The sequence below is a fragment of the Mus musculus genome, chromosome 5 (assembly GCF_000001635.26).
Source record: "Mus musculus strain C57BL/6J chromosome 5, GRCm38.p6 C57BL/6J".
Lineage (NCBI taxonomy): Eukaryota > Metazoa > Chordata > Mammalia > Rodentia > Muridae > Mus > Mus musculus.
In genome coordinates, this window is record NC_000071.6 from 47,994,832 (window position 1) to 48,017,677 (window position 22,846).

At 37.6% G+C, this 22,846-nt stretch overlaps 1 protein-coding gene across 8 annotated transcripts in view; it reads left to right on the forward strand.

Moving 5' to 3' along the window:
- Window positions 1-22,846, forward strand: part of Slit2 (slit guidance ligand 2) — a 326,445-nt gene that overhangs the window by 13,541 nt on the left and 290,058 nt on the right. For all 8 annotated transcript variants that reach the window (NR_111900.2, XM_006503815.4, XM_006503814.4 and 5 more), the window contains exon 4: window positions 5,478-5,549. Coding sequence is in view for 7 of the 8 variants with exons in the window: in XM_006503815.4 (XP_006503878.1) it covers window positions 5,478-5,549 (72 nt within the window). In the remaining variant the exon portion in view is untranslated. The remainder of the gene's footprint in view (window positions 1-5,477; window positions 5,550-22,846) is intronic.

The following is a 22,846-nucleotide window of genomic DNA, read 5'->3' on the forward strand; positions in this document are numbered from 1 at the left end:
CCACGCTGGATTCAGGATTCTGCTCTAAAACAGAAACTATGCCACATTATTTTAGACAGTGGTGATAATGGTATTCCTATGGCCTCGCTAGCCACTTCTGCTGTGTGGTGCCTTGTAATATCAACTGCTAGATCACTAATGCCAAGTACTCATGTTGTATTGCTGATTGTGCTGTCTAGCCACGTATAAACTCTCCCTCATCTTAAATCTGGAAATTGTTAATAAGAGAGACTTCAGTGCCTGAATTTCAAAACCCCTTGAATATATCAACTCATCTTTAAAATCTTTAAACCTTCAGTTTTCAAATAGGGATAGTTATCCCAGTAGTGCAAGAAATAGTGAGATAGTGTTCACAGTTTCTTGGAATGCATGGTACACTGTGCTTAAAGAACTGTAGTTAAGGATTTTAACACAACTTCTCTTTTAAAAGGTAGAATTTAGGAATAGTTTATATCCTAAAGTACGAATATATTATATCTAGTCATAGTATTTGTTATTTGCACTTTGAGTTTCTTCGTGGGATTAGAAGATAGGAAGAAAGTATGTATTTTTTCTTTCAGAGTATTTTATACTCACCATTAATATATAGAGTATCATTCAATGAAGGCTGGGAGCAGAAAACATCCTTTTTATTACAAAACTTTTGGCTTCCCTAACATAGGGCACAGAGAAGGAAAGCATCATTAATTGTGCTAATGAAAATAATAATAAAAAAATCTTCATCTATGTAAAACAAGATAGATGTTAAAAAAAAACTGTTGAAAATTTGAATTTTAGTGTTGTGAAAAGTAAAAGTGTTTGCTCTACAGGGGTCCAAAGAACAATGCTTTAAGTGGGCAATAGAAATAGCATCTGAAGAGTCAAAAGGGAGTGTAGTTAGTCTTACTATTGATCACGCATGTATTCTGAGTAGGAGAGCAATGATACATTTTTAAGGTAACATTTACTGAATTTCAGACTAGACATGATGCTGAGGTATATTCGAATTGATTTGTGAATGCAAAGCACACATCTTTCACTGGATTTTGTAAAACTGTTTAAAGTCTGAATTTTGAATAAGTTGGAAGGCTATCTTGGGGTAAAATACTAACTGAGCTGATAGGAAAGTTGAGGGAAGTAAGATGCTGTAGCATCCATACAAGAATAAATCCCGGGAGTAAATGAAAGATAATAATTTAGAAAGTATGTTGTGAGCCACATAGTTGATACTCAGCATTTCAACGTCCCTTGGTGTTTTCATAGCTCTGAGATCACTTACTCATCTGACGTCATACTCAGAAGCAGGAAGTGGCTGAGATCTAGGACCTTTAATTACCTTTGGCCTAAGAAAAACTATCTCAAAGAAATATACCACATGTATTTTTCCAAAAGCATGAATCAACCACCCAGAGAATCCTCAAATGGCTCTCAGACTTTGTGAGTAGATTGTATTCCCGGGTGAGGACACAGAACTGGTGTGACTATGCTCTGTCATCTGTCTCTGGACAAAGCTGAGCCTTTTAACAGAGTACCTTATGCGGGGTCTCCCATCAGTAATCCTAAGAAAAGCTATACACTGTTTCCACGTCTCGGGACCATCACCTTTAAAGGTCACCTCATTTATATTGGAGTTCACATCATGCCATCTTTTTAAGTCACTGATCTTTTCTTTGTTGTGTTAGAGATGGGGTTGCTTTTTCTCAAACTTTTTTTTTTCAATTGTTTTGTATCTTAATAGACTTTAAAACAACTGTAGATTTTTTTAAAATGTCTTTTAAGGATTTAATTTTTGGTCATTTGCAAGAATCTTTGCTTTGAAATATTCCATTGAACTTGGATGAGTCCAGTGACATTTAATTGAAACATTTTCTGACCATTTAACCTTATTACTGATGAAAGAAAACAAGAGCCAAATATAGACACTTAAAAATAAAGTTACTTTTTCAATTTTTGCCTCTATATATTATACATTCCTTAGTGTACCTGCCTTTCTTTGTAATATTATCTTACCTCCTGTTCAAAACATGATTAGTTTAGACAAATTTACGTCCATGCAAAAATAAGGAAATTCAGAATGATTACTTAATATTGTATAATTATTATTTCTATTATTATTATTGTGTGTGCATGTGCATGCATGTATGTGTATATGTTTGTGTGTGTGTCTGCCTAGCCAAGGAGGTCAGGTTTGCAAGTGGGAGCCACAGATCATCTTTGTGGAGTGGTTTCTTTCATTCTGTATTTTTCTTTTAAAATGATTTTTTTTTATTTCATGAATATTGGTGTTTTGCCTGCATGCATGTCTGTGTGAGTGTATCTGATCCCCTGGAACTGGAGTTACAGCCATTTGTGAGATGCTCTGTGGGTTCTGAGAATTGAATATGGGTCCTCTAGAAGGCCAATGCTCTTAATCAGTGAGCCATCTCTCAGCCCCTCCTACTTTTGTAAGTCTTCCAGGAATCAAACTCCTGGCTGTCAGGCTGATTTCTTTTTTGGAGGGGGCGTGGCAAGCACCACAACCACTGAGCAATCTTGCCAGCCTCTCACAGTTAGTGTCTTTTATAAATTACATTCATTTTCATTTGAGTAGCTCAAAGATGTTTAAGAAGTAGACTACACAAAACTGTGGAGTTCTCAGTGAAACTTTGAGCATTACATTGTTTTCAAGCATTGTTGAGAAAAAGCAATGATGATTCTTAATGTATGGAATCACACGCACTGAAGCCAAGCTTCTAGCTCTACTTTTGAGTTGTGGATTTCTCGCCAAGCCATATGGAGTGTTATTCATTTGTAAGGATGTTGGGACAAGTGAATGAAGTAATCCATATAGCTTAATTCATGTCAGATATTGTTTGTGATGTGAGTTAGAACCACTGGAAATCTGAAAAGGCTTACAGCAATAAAGAGAAAGACATCACATGTGCTGTGGCTTAAATATCTACATTCACATAATATATGAAGTTTTGCCAATGTTCTAGCAAGGTTAGAAAAAGCTGTTGGTCACTGATGTATTGGCGTTTATTTAAACACACTGAGTTCTTTCTGCTCTTTATATGATGCTGACAGCATGTGGTTGCTGGGGAAAGAGAAAGGGCAGGTTTAGGGTACAGGAAGCATGTTAGGTGGTAGGTATTTGGTTAGCTGGATAGTGATTGGTGGCTCAGAGAGTATGCCAAAGTGGCCCTGATATCAAGTGATTATACTGGCCCCTCACTGAACTATAAAAATGCAAAGAGAGCACTCACTTCTCATTCAACACAATTCGAACCTTCTAAATGCCAGAAAAGACTGGGGAGTTCGGGATGAGAACAGGAGATTGCTTTGTCTTCTAATACAGTTCAAACCTAGTAAGTGCCAGAGAAAGGGGGAAGGAACACAAAGATCGGGTCTTCACATTTGAGGAGTTCACAGCCCAGTGGGAAAGATACCAGCACTTGAGTCAATATCATACAGTGCATGGGGGTCATATCAAATGCTCTGGGGACATAGCCAAGGGAGGTATGAAGTTTACAGAGAATAGCTGGAGTTTCAGAGGATGTAAGAAAGTGCCTTGCGATGGAAAGCTCTCTCTGGACAGCTGCCTTGCGCAGAGTCTCAGTTCAAGGCTTGAAGTAGCATGCCTGCTCAGGCTGAAGAATCAGATCAGCTCTGTCAATGCAGTGCTTGGAATATAACTAAGAAATCCCATGTCTGTCATTCTAGAAATCAGGATAGGCACTTTGTGCATATATTCTCCAAGGAACTCCTGCTGCCTAGAAAAAAAACCAAAAACCAAACAACAACAACAACAACAACAACAACAAAAACCAAAACTAAACATTCTCATGGTCACTATTACAAAATGTGATTTTTTTTTTGATGCTCAAGAATGATTTTTTTAGATGCTTGCAAATAATAGTTTTTAGATGCTATTATAACAATATCCTAATTAAGTGATTTTTTTTTAAGGTGGAAAATGATGGAGGGTGAAAGTACTTTATCCTCAAAAGTCATTCCCAAGAAATTATAAAGAAAAACATAGATTAGAAGTTTTGGTTTTACGTTAACGTTATTATGTGGTTCATGCATAAGAATTAGTGCGTGTGTGGGAGCAAACCTCCCTTTCAGCACTAATTTTCCTCTTTCCCCTTCCTGCACCTTGGAACACACGGTATGGATTTTACTACATGCTGGCATGGCTCTGTAGATGAGCCGCTTCCTAAGGTGCTTTGATACTTGAAACTCTGATCATCGTTATCACCTTCTGCTCAGGTGATCTACAGGCCACTTAAACGAAGACCCTGCTTTCAGATTGTCCTTATAGCCATTGCTTGGATTCATGGGATAACAAGTGGAGAGTTTCTAAAGGCGGGTCTTTATGCCTTAAGGTAACTTTGAGTGAGGAGTCACTTATTATCTGCTTTTTTTAAAGAAAATGCAGTCACTGGTCTTATTCCTGCCTGCTGGAGACTAAGTAACTGTCTTCCTAATTCCACCTGATGAGTCTAAGTAAATCAGGATATCACACCCTTAGCATGGATCCTGACGACTTAACCATGTTGCTGCCTTTCTCAGGGTGATTATTGGTCTTAGAGGCCAAGCAACTTATACATCATTTATGTGTAGCCATTTCCCATGGGCTACTCATCAATATATTTAGATTTGGGAGAAGCAGAAGAGAAGGCTAATAGCATTCACTTGATTAAAGGGTTCACATAGAACGGGCAGGGTTGGATTGTTAAGTATATCAGGGACAGTGTTTGCTCACTTTCTCTAATAGGTGTGCACATGCCCAGTGAGCTCAAAATTGGTCAGGTTTGGTTGGACTTGCAATTATGCTCTTTCCCAAAGAATCTAAAACATCATAAAACTACGAGCAGTGCAACCTTTGAAACACTGAGTGAGTAAACACAATGTAACTCAATTCAGTGCTAGGTCAAGAGCTGGAGATTGAGGTTTGACCTTTTTATATTTATTCTGATTGTACTTATGGGGGAAAAAGTCTTATAGACACTGTCTCTTGCCTTGCAGCCTCCCCCCAATTAAATCAATAGGTAATAAAATTGAAAGGTCTATCTACTGAACCTTTGCTAAAAATTTTAGTCCTTTTTGAATATATGAATTCTTTTAATAGAGTTTGCTGTATTAATATGTCTATCCTCTATTGAAGTTGTGTCTGAGACAGGAAACCTTGGTCCATCATGTGTGTTCTGTTTGTCTGAAGTTGCAGGGGTTTGAATGAGGACTCTAGGTCCCATTAATCACCATCTGAATAAGCACAATCGAAAGTTGCCCTCAACAGCCATGACACATAACAAAAGGTGTAAACCATGAAACAAAAGGTGCAACCAACTTTTGAGTTGCAAGTGCTTGGATATTCTTGAATATCACTCCACTCTTTCTAGAAATGCAGGATGAAGCATGACACTACCACAGCAAGGCTCACTGTTAAGTATTTTCTGTGTAACGTAAGCTCTGTTTTGTTTTTTGTTTGTTTGTTTGTTTTGTTTTCTCCAAAGGCGTTTAAACAGAAATAACCTTCAGTTGTTTCCTGAGCTGCTGTTTCTCGGGACTGCGAAGCTCTACCGGCTGTAAGTAGACACTCAAGTGCTTGCTGTTGCTTTGCATCGACCTTGTGTTTTATTAATAGAGTTGAGGCTGTTTTCTTGAGCTTTCCTGGAATCCAGGCGTTCGTAGATTCTTAGATTGGAAGGTCGCCCTTTTGCTTTCTGACAGAAATGAAAGATCCTCAGTGGCTGCAGAGGCTTTGTTTATGTAGCATTCTGTGGTTCCGGCGTGCGTTATTGCAGTTGCTTTAGTCTTGGTTTTCATTATGGTGTGATACAGAGGTTTGCCTACTGTGCAAAGGAAACCTCAAATTTAGAAGGGAAAAATTGCTACTGGTCTTCCACTTTTAAAGGAGGTTGATAGTGTTTCCTGTAAAGCTGGGGTTCCTTCTGTAAGCTCTTTTCTTAGCATAGTTTCGGAATTTGAGAGTAGTGTTTATTAGATTGCTCATATTATCTCTCCTAAGGCATTGAAAGCTGTACGTTCTCTCCTAAGTGCTTCGTTTGAAGCCAGAATTACAAATTCTGCAATGTGCTAGAAGGCAAGACTTTCACATCAAAACACCTCGTACACCATTAGGGAAGTTGTTCTTTAAACACACACACACACACACACACACACACACACACACACACACACACACACTGCAAGTATTAGGTGAAATCAGCTTTTCCTCCTAGGAATGCTTGTTCCCTGACCTGATGTGTAATAGGGAAAACACGTTTACGAAAGGTTTGAAGATTAGATTTTTTTCAGCTGAGTGCACAGACGGCAGATATGCTACAAAGTATTGGCAAGAATAAATAGAAATGATTATCGATGCTCGGGTATGCTGTGAAATGAACGGCTGGGATAGGTAGGAAGTTGTCTGGAGTGGCCCCACCTGGGTGTCGGGAAGTCCCATATGGAAGTGTTTGTAGAGAAAGTGAACACATTGCTCTTTTCCGAATTTGATTTCGTAGCCAAAGCTTTGTAGCCTACACGTTCAATATTGTTGTTATCAATTCCAGAAGCGTGTATGTGAGGGTGGGGGTGGGAGTGGGGGTTCTCTCATACTCACCCCTGCTGGAAACAGGATGTCTGCTAGGCCAGTCCTCCTGGTACTTCATTTCACAATACAAAGATCATTCCCAGCTGACACCCCACATCTTCTCTTTCCTGACATCGGTTCCCTAAGGAAAGCCAAAATCCCTGGCTGCATTGCTCATGTTCCTGAGCGTTGCTTTTTAATGGGTCCTATTCAAGTGTACTTCTAAAAATCAAAGGAACTTCCCTTAACAAGTCATCTCTAAGGGCTCTTTTTCTTTAAGGAAGTAGGATGTAGCTTGCTATAAAATTATATCTACACACACACACAGACACACACACAGACACACACACACAGACACACACACACACAGACAGATACACACAGACACACACACACAGACACACACACAGACACACACACAGACACACATACACACATACACACACAGACACACACACACACACACACTTAGTGTTGTAATAGCCAGATTTGTTTTTAAATAGTATTAAATTTAATTGCTTTAATTGGTAGGGGCTGAAGAAACTTGTGACAACTGATTTTGAAGCTAATGTCTGATGACCTTGCTAAATTGTGACTTTGCAAGCAGTGTGCACACAAAAAACAACACAGAGTGCCTTTGAAGTGTTGTTTTCTTTTTTAAATGTTCTGCAGAAATGAACTTAAAATGGAATGGCTGTTGTCTGTTACCAGTTGTACTATAAAAAATGTACAAAGCGACCTGAATACTCCCTGACAAACAAGAGTGTTGGCTGTTTTCTCTAGAAGTACTTGGATTGATTTCCCCAGGAGTTGTTGAATGGCTTAATGCATTATAAAAGGCTCCACCAGCAAATTATAGTTTGACATTTAGACCTCTTTGACAATATTACATAGTGGAACAAAGAGTTTCTCCCTATATTTTAAGATTTTGTATGTTTCTGAAGCATCTATGTGCTGGAACCCATGAGAACTGTGAGCAGTGGCCTGAAGAGGCATCAGACCACACAAGACTGTGACAAAGTTTTCTACGTCATCGAAGGCATGTTTAAAAGGGGTGAGGAGTAGAAAATGTTATTGGGATACTTCTATGTCTGTTTGACTCAAATAATTTTACCTACAGAGCATGCCAACTAATAGATTTAATTGTTTATATCTATAGTTCCAATACAGATGTAAATGTTGTATTCCTAAGCCTAGCCCTTCACGGCATCATGGTTAGTAGTAACAGAGTATCAGTCTCTAATGGTTAACATTTATCTTCAATAGGAATGTAGAGGTTTACTTTTCTCTCCTTCCCACCATCTGTCCCTCCTTCATTTCCTCCTTTCCTCCTTCCCACACTTCTTTCCTTACATCCTGGTTTTTATTTATCTCTTCTTTCTTTCTTTTTTCTTCATTCTGTAAGCGAGGCTAACCTAGAATTTTCATGTAACTCATGCCGGCCTTGAACTGCAGCAATCATCTTGACTCAGCCTCCTACGTGTTGGGACCATCATCAAGGAAATGTGATTGTCTGCACCTTCAAATCAGATTGCTTTTTGTTTTAAACCGAGGATCCTGTGCCTCACAAAGATTAGAGAGAGGTGGATAAATTGTTCAAAGTGTTGTTTCTCTTGAGAGGAAAAGTAATAAACTATGTATGAGTACTTTTTAAAGAATACTAAGGCAAATAAAATTAAAGAGTACTAAGAGTCTTTAGTAAGCAGAACAGAACTTGTAAGGCTGACTGGTACAGGAGGGCGAGAATACCTGTGAAGACCAAGACTACAGGTTCCGTATTTTTCCCCTTCGTGTGATCTAGTTGCCCACTTGAAATGAGTATTGTAGGAGATAGAAAATGTTTTAAAATCCACATTCAATAGTAGCCTTTAAAATGCTCCTTCAGAAAGAAATGATTGTACAAGAAGATCGAGCAAGAGAGCCGATTTAGGAATTCTGACAAATAAAAGGAAAAGAATATTAGCATAAAGAAAACATTTGACCAGTTGTTTCATGTGTATATTTAAAGAAATCCACATTTGCATAGTTGAAGATCATGTTAGAACTAGGTATATGTACAGCATGGAAAATAGCACTTCTAGAATTTTTTTCCATCACAAATGATGCTAACTCATGTCTTTTTCAACTTATTACATACTTTAATATATTTTCACTACATATTACCCGCCAAGAATGTTAATCAATTTATAAACTGGTATTTGGTTTTAGCGCTGTTTGCTTAGATGAAAATTTTCTTGATAAGTTGGATATCATACATCTCACTTTTACTTTTTATAATAAACTACCTTTTGACTTTTGACTGAAAATGAGATGCCAGGCATGCATGCATTTTGCAGACTCTAAATGCGATATAAAAGGAAAAGAGGGTACACTGTATATGAATTATGATTTGACACGGTTGATTGCTGCTAGCGGCCAAATATGCTTTCCCTTTGCTGCCTGCTCCAATTTCTCTTTGGAAGGGCGGAGAGAGCACTGTATGCTCAGGTCAAGATGTTTGCTCAGAAACCGTAGTACACTCACAGCTGTGTTGGCCGGAGCAGAAGACTAGTTTAAATAGCATTACCGTTTATCCAGTCCATTAACAGAACTCTGTAAAATAATCCCAACTCTGTGTAAACTACAGGACAGTGTAATAAAATTACAAGCACTTGTTGACAGACAGAAAGTGTAAGTAAAGAGAAAGCCTGGGATGATAGGGTGCAGGTTACAAGAGGCAGCACAGTTTTCCTGACTCGTCCAGGGAGATCCCCTCCTCCTCTTTGCTCCGCCTCTGGTCGTGAGGTTTTGCATTTTTATGATCCACCTAAGAGTAGAGGGAATTTTTTTGTCGGGGCAATCTGGAGCTAGTTAACTGAAGCAGACTGTGGTGAATTTTGAAGAGGTTGGCCACTTATGGGCTGAACCCAATGAACAGCATACACAAATCTTCCAGATAAGCCTGACCTTCCAGGCAGTTTGCAAGTGTGTGGCGCACCAGTTCCCATCTGAGTTTGCAGCTGCTTATCCAGGCTCATTAGAGAGGAATTTCATTGATGGGACCATGGATAAGCATCTGGTTGTAAATGTTTGTTTTGTGGTTTCCAGTTGATGTCTTTGAGTATTATTATATTTACCCAGACGTCTAACCCAAGTTTGCATATCCAAGGCACTTTACAGAAACTCATCTTAATCTAGTATCTTCCTAAATCCAAAGAAAACAAACAAAAAATTAAAATATAACTACCTATGCCCCCGTGGCATACTTTATTGCATTATTTTTGAATATAAATTTTATTTGTGGTTTGGACATGGAAATTATGTCTCCAGGAGTTTGAGAACCACCAAACTTCCTGACTGTATGAATATTAAAGTCAAATTCCTTTTATGGGTTAAGTAATTCTTACTGTCGATGAACAGATTTTGGACTGCTTAAATTGATTGATCTTATAGCAACTCTTGTCTGAAATGTCCTCAGATTGTCAAAATACTTTCTGATACCTATAGCCAAGGGGAACTTTTTAGAAAGGAAACTTGAGGGTTTTTTATTCTTGTTGTTGCTTTAGAAAGCTAACAGCTTAATTTCTCTAGTACCAAATACATAGCTAAGCTCTCTTTATTTCATATTTCCTTCCTTTCAATGCAAAAGTCTTCATTGCTTTTGATAGTTTGGAAAAAAGGATATGCTCTTGTAAGTAGGTCTTTTAAATTTAAAAACTAAAACCATGTTTATATGTATGAATTGTGATATAAGTTTTATTTTTATAATTGTGCTTATCAATACTCTCCACACATATATTATGGAAAAATTTAATATCCCCCAGGGTCTAGTGTGAGACTTGACCCTTGTAAGGTCTCAATAACTGATGTGTTGAATTAAGCCTCTGTTGGGTTCCGGGTTTCCAACTTGAATGAGCAAGTGACCACTTTGGGAAGGCCTTATGAATTATGGAGAGCCAAATTTAATTTAAGAGATAACTTGACTAATTAAATGTTTGGTTCTCTTGGGTTTTCTAAACATTGAATGGTTTCAGTAGATACTGCAAGATCAAAACAAGACTTGTTTATTTCTTTTAAAGCAACATATACCTTAGTTTGATGCAAACTCAAGCACAGCTAACCTTGTTTTGGGATATCAAGAGAGTCTCATTAGGATTCTTCTAGTCAAGCAGAGAAGCAGAAAACGACAGTGGAGCCATGTAAAAATTCCTCTTGAATTAATTTCTGCCAGCTCTGATTAAAGTGTGTGGCACTGGAGGTGGCAGGAGTCGTAGTTCCCGGCTTCATTTTACTCTTGGCCTGTTTGCCCCCTGCCATAATAAATCCCACTTTAGCTGCGCAGGAATTGCAGGTTATGGTTGCTACGGTTACCATTGTCTGGCCTGGCATCATTCCTCTTGGAGGGAGACTCAGTGAAGGCTACTGCTGACTTCACTGAGAGTCTCAGGTGTTGAGGGCGAAAGTTCTGTAGGAAGAGGCCCATCTGTCCTGTAATCCACATGGGAAACATTGTGTGCGTGTTACAGGTTGAAACTTTGGTGAGAGATCCGACTGAGTACTTACGTTTGAAAACAAAGAGCCTGAAGGACAGAAAGTATAGAAGTGTTAACTTCCAGTGATTAAACTGCCAGCCCTTTATTTATTCTCAATTAACAAGTTAGTCGTTTTTAAAATGACATGAGAGACTCTGGTTTTGCCACTTAAAATCAGATATAGACAAGAATTTAAGTTTAAAAGACTTTAATTGTGCATTTCTAATATATTTCTAAATGATACATGATTTATTAATCAATTACTTTATTTGCTTACTGAATTATTGAGATGTAATATCAGTATGTCATGCTGGCTGGCCTGGAATTCACTATGCAGACAGTACTAGCCAGGAGCTGTGGCCTTCTTCCTGCCTCAGTATCCCAAACACTACAGTGAGTAATAGGAGTGTGCCAGTATGTCACCATCCCAGGTATCAAAGGTTAGTGTTTAAATGTGTGTAAAAAGGAGATGACATGAGGCTACCTGTATATACTTCACAGAAACCATTATCATATGCAGTGAAAACAATGGTATACAAATTATTCAACAGAAACATTTCTGACTTATTTAAAATCAGTATATTATATAAGGGTTTTAGGTCAAACGTCAAATAGAATTAAAGATTACAATTAAGACTTTTCCCAGCTTGGTGGTGATTTTTTTTTCTTTAAAAAGGTAGGTAATGGCTTTTTTGATGGTGATAGACAAATTTCTGTGGCACCTACCAAGTGAAGTCTGACTGTGAAATCTACAACAGAGTGCCTAGCTTCAGAAAGCCTAGAGCAAGGAGGTTGTTTGAAATCACCTTGCAAAACATTTGCTTTGCCAGTGCAAAGGCCTCTCATCACTGCATTGCCTGCCTCCACAAGCACTCATGGTATTCTGCATTGGGTTTGGAGAATACTACAAGATAAAGGGAAAAACTGACATGATATGACATAGATCATTGCAGGCAAGGTGGTATTTGGGCCTCTGCTTTTAACAGAGGCTCTGACATGTAAATTAAAACCTAGTATTATAACAAGTATCACTGATACTTGTGAGGTTTTCTGAAGCATGCAGTCAATATGTGGTTGACAAGTAAAAAAAAAATCATGTATACATATTTAGGTAACTTTTTACATCTTGATTATAATCATTAAATGCCATAACAATCTTGAGATTGTGATTGGGAAACTAGACTCCACACAAATTTTATTTTATACATACTGATAGCATTTAAGCTACACTACAGGAGTTTGAATGTATGTACATGTTCACATTGTATTTTAAATCATTGAAATCAACCTGATTCACCTTAGGAAGATGGTAGTTTGAAGTCCCGTGTAGACTACATTGAATATTTGATGTTCTTTGATCTCTGAAAACCTCTGGAGTGATTTTCTTACCTGTGAAATTGAAAGAAGCATGTGATCTACTTTCTGGGGGATATCACAAGTTTCTTTCAGATTCTATATTCAAAGGCACATTGTCAGCTTTCAAGGAGGGGAGAGATTCTGTTTATAGTGTTGTTAATGCCTCATGGCAAACACAATGGAGATAAGAATCACCAGATGGCCCTGTAGTTTTCCCTCAGTCAGCCAGGTTCCTGATGCTATCCTTTCACTTTGTATTCCGTCTTCAGTTCAATAACTGGTCATTCTGCAGAGCCACCCGCATCATTCTTGCATCATGAATTGACATAAAATGCACACCTGAACCACTGCATTTCTTTCACCTGCAGAAGGTATATTATAGCCAGGGTATTTTTAATGAGTTCTCATCTTCCTTCTTCCAGTTAATGACTAATGTAGTTTTAGACTTCATATATAAGATGGATAGGGGTAGGAACAAACTTGCTGGTGTACATTTAAATTAGTTTTAATGGCATGTCTTCCTGCAGGAGACAGAGAAGGGAACATAGATGCTGAATCAAATCTTGCAAGAATATCAGTAAAGATTCCGAGGCTGTGCTTGAGAGTCACATCAGTTCCTTGGTTCAGTGCCATTTTTAGTACTGGTGAAAATGTCTATCTTAATTAAAACAATATGCTATTCCACTCACATGTCTTTTTTTCATACACTTATGAGAATAAAATCCGTGGATATTGCCTTCTATATTGTAAAGTGCATGTGTGATTTTAAATGCATTTTCAAAAATACTTGTTTTATAAAGAATTGGTTAAAATGCAAACTACTTAATGCCTTGAATTTAGACACTCTTATAATTAAATGAACTGGACTCAGAGGATAGTTGTGCTTGTCTCTGCTTATGACTTAAGGCTGGTATTGTCAGAGCTCATATGCTGCAGGCAGCGGGATGCTACATGTGGCCTCGAGTCACCTCATAACCACACTAGTGCCTCCTCACTGACTTTTTTATGGGGGTTGCTCTTGAAGTATTTTGAGAAATTGTGATTTAGGAAATCTTTGGCTGGATGATAAAAAAAAAATGAGTCTCAGAAAAGGAAATGATAACACAATAAACGGAAAGAAAGGGTGAAAGAAGGGAAGAAGGAAGTGGGGAGGGAGGAAGGGAAGGAGGGAGGGAGGGGGGAAAGAAAGAATGAGGAAGGAAGAAAGGAAGGAAGGAAGGAAGGAAGGAAGGAAGGAAGGAAGGAAGGAAGGAAGGAAGGAAGGAAGGATGGACTTGCTATCAGCATCATCCACACAGCCACACCCGGGTATCACATTCTGGTATGAATGTTATTCGGAGAGTATCTGTGCTGCTTGAAGTGAATGTTCATGGCTGGGTTTAGCAACATGATTTAAGTGTTTAAAAAATTCGAAAGAAAGAAGAAATAAGTACGTTTGGTAAAAGAATGGAGGAAAGATAGCCTTGCCACAGTCACAGTAGGTTTCTTCTTCAAGTGAAAGATTAAAACTTGATGTGAATAGCCTGAAGCATCAAGGAGAAAGGGTGATAAGCTACCCCTCCAACCGTTCCATTTGATTGAGAGAGAGGGGAAAAAAAGCCTAATTTAAAGTTGTGTTTGTTCTATGTCTTAAACCACCAGAATTCTCGTTTAGAACCGAGGAATGCTCCAGAGGAAAAGAATCCAAGGATAAAAAGTCATTGCAAGCCAACAATTGTTCTTAATCCTCACAAAATGCTGGAGAAATTAAATTTATTCTTTATTGCTCACACTGTTACCTAGGTCACTAGGCGATGGGAAAACTGGCCTGGGAGTCGAGTAGGCGCAAGCTTTGTTTTGTGTCTACATGCTTAACCTTAGACACGACAAGGCGTCGGAGAGTGTGGTGGGAACTAAGTTCAGAGCTTTGACACCAAGACTTTTATTACCCTGGATTTATAACAAACTGTGCTGTCAGGAGATGAACACGTTGTGTGTACACTGCAGTGTTAAATGTTCATTTAATTAACACCTAAGGAGGAAGACCTTGTGAAATTCTTAGCAGTTTTCTCTGTTGGTTTCCTGGGAGGTTTTAATATCCGAGTTCCTTTGAAATTTCTTTTTTGACGTAGAGACACAATAGAGATGATGAACTTTTTAAGGAAGACAAACAGTTTAACCTTGACCTCCCTTTTTGTTCCATAATAAAAACTGAAATTCAGTTTTCAGTCTGATATGCTTATGTAAAAAGGTTTATAGACTAATCACTTAAAATAGATCTTACTTAAATACTTTGTGTAAAGATTTATAAATTCATAAGTGTGTAAATATATCGACATTATTTAAACTACATTCTAAATACCTAGTTACAAAATAATAAAAATTACCAATATCTATAAATATGTAAACTTATTTAAAATACTTTCTAAAATTTTGATTTCAAGGCAATGAACTTTACTAATCCATCTTCATTAGATTGATAAATCTACCATACTACTTTTAAATATTTTTTTCTTTTAAGACACTGTATTTGTATTGTTTTATAAAGTGTGACTCAAAGTAGGAACTTAGAGACTAGAAAATTATATGGCAAAAAAAAGCTTATTATATTTTTTCCAGTTACTTTGGAGACAGTTACGGCTTTGATGAAAGTTATATATAGACAATAGAGCAGAATAATGCCATTAACCTGAAAGTTCTAAATTACTTCATTAAAATATCGAGTGCTCTCAAATATCTTGATTCTCTCCTTCTTTTCTGAGACAAGTAACTAAAAAGGAATGGTCTTCTACACTAGGGTAAGGTGGGAAATATAAAATGCACTGTCAAAAGCTTCTGCAAGCTTACTGACACTTTAAAGATACACTTAAAAATGTATATCACCTTCTGTCAATATATCTAGGCATGAATATTTGACTTGTACATGTGAAACTCTGAAGATACTAGATTATGTATGGTAAAGTGGGACATTTCTTACATTTCCTAGGAATTATCATATTGTCATAGTGTAGTTTATTTTCTTTTCATGTTAAAATTGTATTTTAGTTATTATTGTTGCCTGTCTGTCTGTCTGTGCATGCATGTACACATACTCACTTGCTCTAGCCTGCACGTGGATCTCATAGGAAAACATTCAGAGTTGGTTGTTCCTTCTGCTTCCTGATGCTGCATCTCTCTTGCTGCTGCTGTTCTGAGTACTCCTGGCCTGCAGGCTTTGAGCTTTGTGGACGCCATCGACTCTATCTCCCATCTCCTTGCCTTGAGAGTACATGGATTACACATGTGAGCGACTGCGTCAGGCTTTCTCCACGTTCTGAGGATTGCACTCTGGTTTGTAGGCTCATGTAGAAAGCACTACTTAATGAGCCATCTTACTGATCCTAATGAGGTTTTTCTAAACATACTTTTAATTCTTTCTGAAAATAGGAACTCATCCCTGTGGACACCCTTTTTGTTTGTTTGGTTGGTTGTTTTTTGTTTTATGCTTTCTATTTTATTTTACTTTATTTTAACATCCCGGGCTGGCTTGGAATGCTGCTTGTTGCAGAGGAGAGGATGTGTTTGAACTTCTGATGTCTGGCCTCTACTACTATACCGCTGGGATTCCATTTAGTTATGTGGTGCTGCTGAAGGAAGCCAGAGCATCAAGCATGAGGGGCAAGCGCTTTGTCATTTGAGGGCCATCCTCAGTTGCTTGTCCAATTTTATTTTCAAACCAAGTATCTAGAAATAACGTAATTTGCACATTATTCACTGTAGAAGATTATCAGAGTGGAATGCTATAAAAACCTCTTAGTTACCCTACTTTGACCAGAGATATATTCTCATTTTAAAAACACTGGCATTATTTGAGGTTTTATGGGTTTTTTTTTTTTTTTTTCTATCAAGGTTTTTTTTTTTTTTTTTTCCCATTTTTCCTATGAGTGTTTCTGCATTTCTTTAAGCATTCTGATCTCTTTATTTCTTTATTTCCTGGTATAATTTATTTTCTAAAATTTTATTCATAAAAGCTAACATTTAGGAAACTGTTCAACTATTTTCTTTTTTGGTATAAGAATCTACCTTTTGGTTGATATAGCCAAAATAGCAAAAGCATGCAAGTGGAATGAAGACCCTGATTATGAACATAGAGGATATCTAGGAAATACTACTGAGTAAAGGCATGTGTTCTGTCATCTGTAATTCCAAAATGACCAAGCGCTCAGCATGGGGATTAATGAGGCACATATTAAGAAGTAGATACACTGAGAGTAAGAAAAATAGTTTTTGAGTGTTCAAACGCTTGGCAAAGAACTATCTTGTGGAATTGTAACAAATTTAATTTTGCTAGACAAAAAAACTGTTGCTTTTCCATAGAGAAAGTTAACAAAAATCTATTATACTGAGAAAGTTATGGTTAAAATTCTATATATTAGCTATTTTGAAGTTCTTTTAGATTTAAAAAAAAAGGTTCTCATTTTCAGGTAATTTCAGTTTGTGCATTCAAAAATAGAAATAATTATTTATATACACAACTTTAGTATAACAGGTGAACTTGGTACATGCTCCTTGTATTGGAGTCAGATAGGATATCTGAGCTTGCTCTATATTGTCTCTGGCAGTGGTACTTTTAGTTAGAGTTAACTTCCATACTGTATCAATCAGGTTTTTTTTGGAGCTAAAGAGTTTGAAGGGTTAGCGCTTCTGATTTTTTTTCATTATTTGTTATCATTATCATTAGCTGCAAGGACTTCCGGGTCCGTGTTCATTCAGAGATGTGCACCTAACCCTGAAGAGCTGGAGATCCCAGGGAGTTTAGAGGTCAGGTGGGGTGGGGTGTGGGGACATCCACGTGGCGACAGGGGGTGCGGAGAAGGTATAGGATGTGGAATAGTCGAACGGTGATGAGGGGGTGAATTAAATATGGAGTGTAAAAAATAAATTAATTTAAAAAATAAAATTAAAAAACAAAAGACATCCCTAGCACATTCTGAGCTCTTGCCTTGCTTCTAAAGCAGAAGACCATTGCCCTCCTCCACTTCATCTCCATGAAGCCGTTTCCAATCGGAAGCTACTTCCCCCACTTTATATCTTAGCAGTTATGGGCGCAGAGTCTTTACTCCGGTTTCTGGTTTCAGATAGCTTAATGTGTAACTTTGGGAATGTTATTCAGTTACCTCCCCTAAGCTTCAAGTTTATGTATAGAGCATGGATATTTTTAGAGTATGAGTTACATTGTGTGAAGTATATTGTTCATTAAAGTCACACTGCAATGTGCTTAGAACATAGCAAATGCCCTGGCATTATTCCATGTTGTTCTCTGTTTTCATGTAATATGCTTTCAAAAACTATCTACTTGCATAGTATGTGTTATCTTTGAAAAGAATCTTGTCAGACCTTTGTCATTGTTTCATGTACAACATGGAGTCTAATACAGGTAGATTGATAAATACTTTCCAACATATATTGAATTGAAGGAAAAAAACATAAGAGTATACTGAATTTGGAAAGAAATAGGCTGTGTGACAAGAAGGTTTCAAGGGAAATCAAGTTGCTTCTACTAGCTTCATTCTCAGAACTCCTTCTCATTGACTGCAGATGATGAGCAAAGTCACCCGTCTCTTGTGAAGGTCTCTTTGCTCATAAGGTATTGGAGGGCCCAATTATCTATTGTCTGTCTATCTGTCTGCCCATCTGTCTGTCTGTCTATATTTGTCTATCTATCTATCTATCTATCTATCTATCTATCTATCTATCTATCTATCTATCTATCCATTTGTAACTGGATTGTATGGTTCTGGAGAGAAATCTGCAGCCATCTGCCTGATGGTACAATGTCATAAGGTTGGCCACATTAAATAAAGACTCCAGTCTTTAGTAGGTGTTCATAAAATTGAGGGGAGGGAAGAGATTACATTGTATCTATAATTTTTGATATTCTTTTCTTGAACATTTAAAAAAGGACCCTTTATAGCACTTGCAAAAATTACACCAGTGGAATCATTTATGACATGAGCTGGAAATTCGATTATTGGGCTGTACACTGGGATTGTGCATGATTTTTGAGACAGTTCTCTCCTTTTGGTATTTTTTAAAAAATAAGGCCAATTTCTTTTATTAAATAAAGGCAGTTTTCATTCTGCACATTTTTTTGTGGATGAGTGGGGATCATTTAAAGACTTAGATTATAAAGGTACACAAAGGAGATTTGTTGCTTATGTGCTATTACCTGTCTACCCTGATACTTGATGATCCTTCATTATGAGTTGAGTGGTTAGAGTTGAAACTGTCAATAACTACCTCCCTCTCCAACCTTGCTAATGGTAGCCTGAAGAGGTAGAATACAATTCAGAGAAAACAAACCAAGAGCGAATAATGCACACACTTGACGAAGGCTTACACGTTAATATTTATGTTATGATCTATTCAGTCTCAGGCTCGAGAACAGGAGCCAAGGTTCTTTGTCATTCTCTACTGGGAATGCATTGCATACCTGGACAATTAATTCTCCTGACCTTTTGAGGAGCACAAGAGGTATGGAACCTGCAGACCTGACTACAATTCTCCATCCTGGTGGGGAGCAGCTCTCTCCCTCTCTCTCTCTCTCTCTCTCTCTCTCTCTCTCTCTCTCTCTCTCTCTCTCTCTCTCTGTCTTTTTCTGTCTCTCTCTCTCTCTCTCTCTCTCTCTCTCTCTCCCTTCCCCCTTCCCCTGAGATGGTGTGGTCTTTATTTTCTCTCTTTCCAGGATTGAATTCCACACCTAGTTTACAACCAAGGTGTTAATTAGGTGCTCCAAGTGACCACCCTGGACTTGCATTTCACAGGAACATGGGGGAGTGAGAAAGCACACAGTTGCATTTGATTAATGTAAATAACTTTTACCTCTTCCCACCAACCATGTAATCCTTTGTAATTTAGTTGCTGTGAGGGATTGCTACAGAAAAAAAATTGGAATAGGGAAACTGAATGAACAAGAAAAACATATGTAGCTACAGTAATTATGTTTAAAAATATCACAAAGGCTGTAGGTCAAACTAAAAAGTTTCATCTAAGGAGATCAGAAAAGAATTTTCCATCTTGTTTCATCTTGTCAGTGACAGAGTGACTTCCTCACTCTTGCCACTGTTGTTATTCTTGTTGTCATGAGTTAGCAGATAGCATTGTTACTCTGTGAGTGGAAAGGATACGTAATCCAATTTCTATGAATCATCCACAATAAATCTTACAAAAGATGAAAAATTAACTATAAATATGGATGAGTTTTTCAGATGGACAAATGTGTTCAAATTCTTCCTATTTAAAAGCTTCACCATGTTTTCAAAATAAGTATGAATCATCAGAAGGGTAGTGTACAGATACGGCTTGATTTTTCTGAATAAGCTGAGCTGAAGAACAGTATTAAAATATAGGCAGATACAGTTTGAGCTTGAAGTCATTGTTTATAAATCAATATTATACACACAGACATCTATTATAGCATGCTTCTGTTGTACTTTTTACAGGGATAACTGAGCTTGAAGTCATTGTTTATAAATCAATATTATACACACAGACATCTATTATAGCATGCTTCTGTTGTACTTTTTACAGGGATAACTGTCTTTAGCTTTCTTATCTATATCTCTGTTCCCCAGCTCTCCTGCATGCAATATTCTAACACCTTGCATTTTTTTTGATACACTAATTTTATGTCACATAATATGATAAAGAAGTGATTCCTAAGTGTGTTCTTGGATATCCAAGAAAAAGTATATCCTGTGGTCCAGTGGGCTGGGAAATGATAAAAATCACATCTCTTGTCAGACTAGAGTGTGCATTTGTATATTACTCTCTAAGGTCTATGAACAAAGATACCTATTTAGCTTTTAAGAAAACTGTTTTACAATGTTATTTGACTGGATGGTCCCTCTCCTTCATCACTTGCCCTATTTAATCCACTTAACCCAAATAATAAAAACTGTCATTCAATCTTCCAAAGATTAAACTTCAGTAATTCTGATAGCATATTTTTAAAAGATAAAAACTATTTTAGACATGGTAGTTGATACATATAATTATCTTTCCGGTACCAACAAAGTACCACGGCAACGAGGATGACTTCGAACAGTTTTGTTCTGATCTGATAAATCTATCTTACTTTCTTACAGGGGCAAGCTTTACCTTCTGAAGTCTGTGGTGAAAGATAGAGAAATGTAGATCCTTAAGTAACAGTTTCATTAACATAGGAACAGTATTTGTATTTGTGTGTGTGTGTGTGTGTGTGTGTGTGTGTGTGTGTATGTGTGTATGTGTGTGTGTGTGCATGCGCACTGTAGTGAAGGCATGGACATCACCATAGAATCTTAGGTTGGTCCTCATCTTCAATCATGGGAGGATTCACAGTCCTGTCTGCTGCAGAGATCAGTTAATGCTAACTGTAATCCATAGATCACATGGCTTTGGCTTAAGAAAAAGACCTGAAGTTAACAATAATATTAAAATCATTTATTGTCTTGCTTTTGCTTTTGGCTAAGTTACCCTCCTCTCTCCACTCCTTCCCTGGTGTTAGAATGAAAATTCTAGCAATGTAGACACAAACCACTTGTTACTCACTCTAGCCTTCTTACCAGGTACTGTCTGTAGGCAATTCTTTATTCTCCTGGAGCTTTTGTGTTTTCACCCCTGATCCTTGGGTGTGAAAACCCCACCTGGCTTTGTTACTTACCAGTTAGTCTTTCATTTCCCTTTAGCAGGACTGCTGCTACACAGTAGGAGTCACTATAACTTTGGGCCTCTTCCTTTCTGTTGCCATATCCTTCCAAATAATAGACATAGTTGATATGGTCAGCCCACAAACAAATATAACCCAGGGAATTAAAATTATGCTGCTTTGACTAGTTCTGTCATATTGTAGATAAGGCTTCTTATTTGTATGAAAGATATTGGTTAACCAGCAAAATGCTTTCCATAGGTTGACCAGTCTTTGAAGACTTGGGCATATTCTTCTCTATATTCGTAAGCTGAGAGTAAATGGGAGAGAGACCACAGTAATCCATAGAATCATTTTTATGATAAGCATACCATAGAGATCACTGGGGCCTTTAATTTTTAATGTCATTTGCTTTTTATTATTTGTCTTAATTTTGAAATTATAATATAAATAAATCATTTGTCTTTTCCCTTTCTTCCACATTCTTCCATGTACCACTCTTTGCTCTCATTCGTAATCATGTCCACTTTTAAATTAATTGTTGTTGCGTACATATATGTATGTACCTAGACATATATATTGTTGAATACAATCTGCACAGTCTGAATCATGTTATACATGCAACGTGTGTGTGTGTGCACGCGCACGTGCATGCGAGCGTATGGTGCGTGTGTGTTTTCAGGAGTGACCATTTGATATCTGATAACCAACTGGCCTGCTCTTTCCTAAGGAAGACAATTTCTCCCACTCCCAGTACTGAGTTATCTGTAGTCCTAGGTTAGGGTTGAGGCCTCATGGGATTTTTCCTGTTCACTTTAACTTATCTATTGTTTTCAGCTCATATTCAGGCAGTCATATTGGTGAGACATTATGGATTTAACTTGTGACTTTCATAAAAGACACAGGAGTTTAAATAAAAAAAATAGCAATCAAAAAATTGTTCACTGGACATACACAACCCCGGCAGCTTTCTGTACCCATTTATTCCTTAATATGCACAGTATCTATGGATGAAGACCTGAAAGGAGCCCTGGTCTGTACCATGGCTTTTATTCAGACATTGTTTATTTTCTAACATTTTGATGTTGTGTATGGTTGCTTGACTTACTTAACTTGCAAATAAAACTAATTTTTTTCTCACATTTTTACTACAACATGACCAGAAAGATGAAAATTACTGCCATGGTAGGAAGACCAGAGACAGCTGTGCTTGTCCCATTGTTTCCCGCTATATTATTTAGTGTGCTTCCACGTTCTTTTCATTGTACTCCGCGTGCTGTGACGGTTTTATCAGACTTTTGTGTTTGGTCACTCTATTAAATCCCTCTTCTCTTAAACTGTATTCTCTGTGCAAGGGGCTGAGGAAAAATTCACAGTGCTTGCACACACAAAATAATTTTCCATCTTAGCAAATCCAGCCACACAGAAACAGTGACTCATGGCAGCTCTGCAGGGGCACATGGACCCCATCTCAGAGGGCAAGAGGGCAGGAGTGAAGCATGGTGGGACTTGTTGTCCTAGAAAAATGGTAAGTGCATTTGCTGTGGCATATATTAGTAGCTCTGACTTGAATCAGGACTAACTGACAGTTTTGATAGCAGATGAAGTTTGTACCCACAGAGCACACTCTGCAATTTACTTGGCACCAGTTAAAAATAAGTTAGTTTACTTTGCTAAAATCAAAGCACTTTTTATTAGACACACACAGACACACAGACAAACAGACACACACACCCCACATGAAAAGAGAGACAGATACAGGGACACTTGATCTTT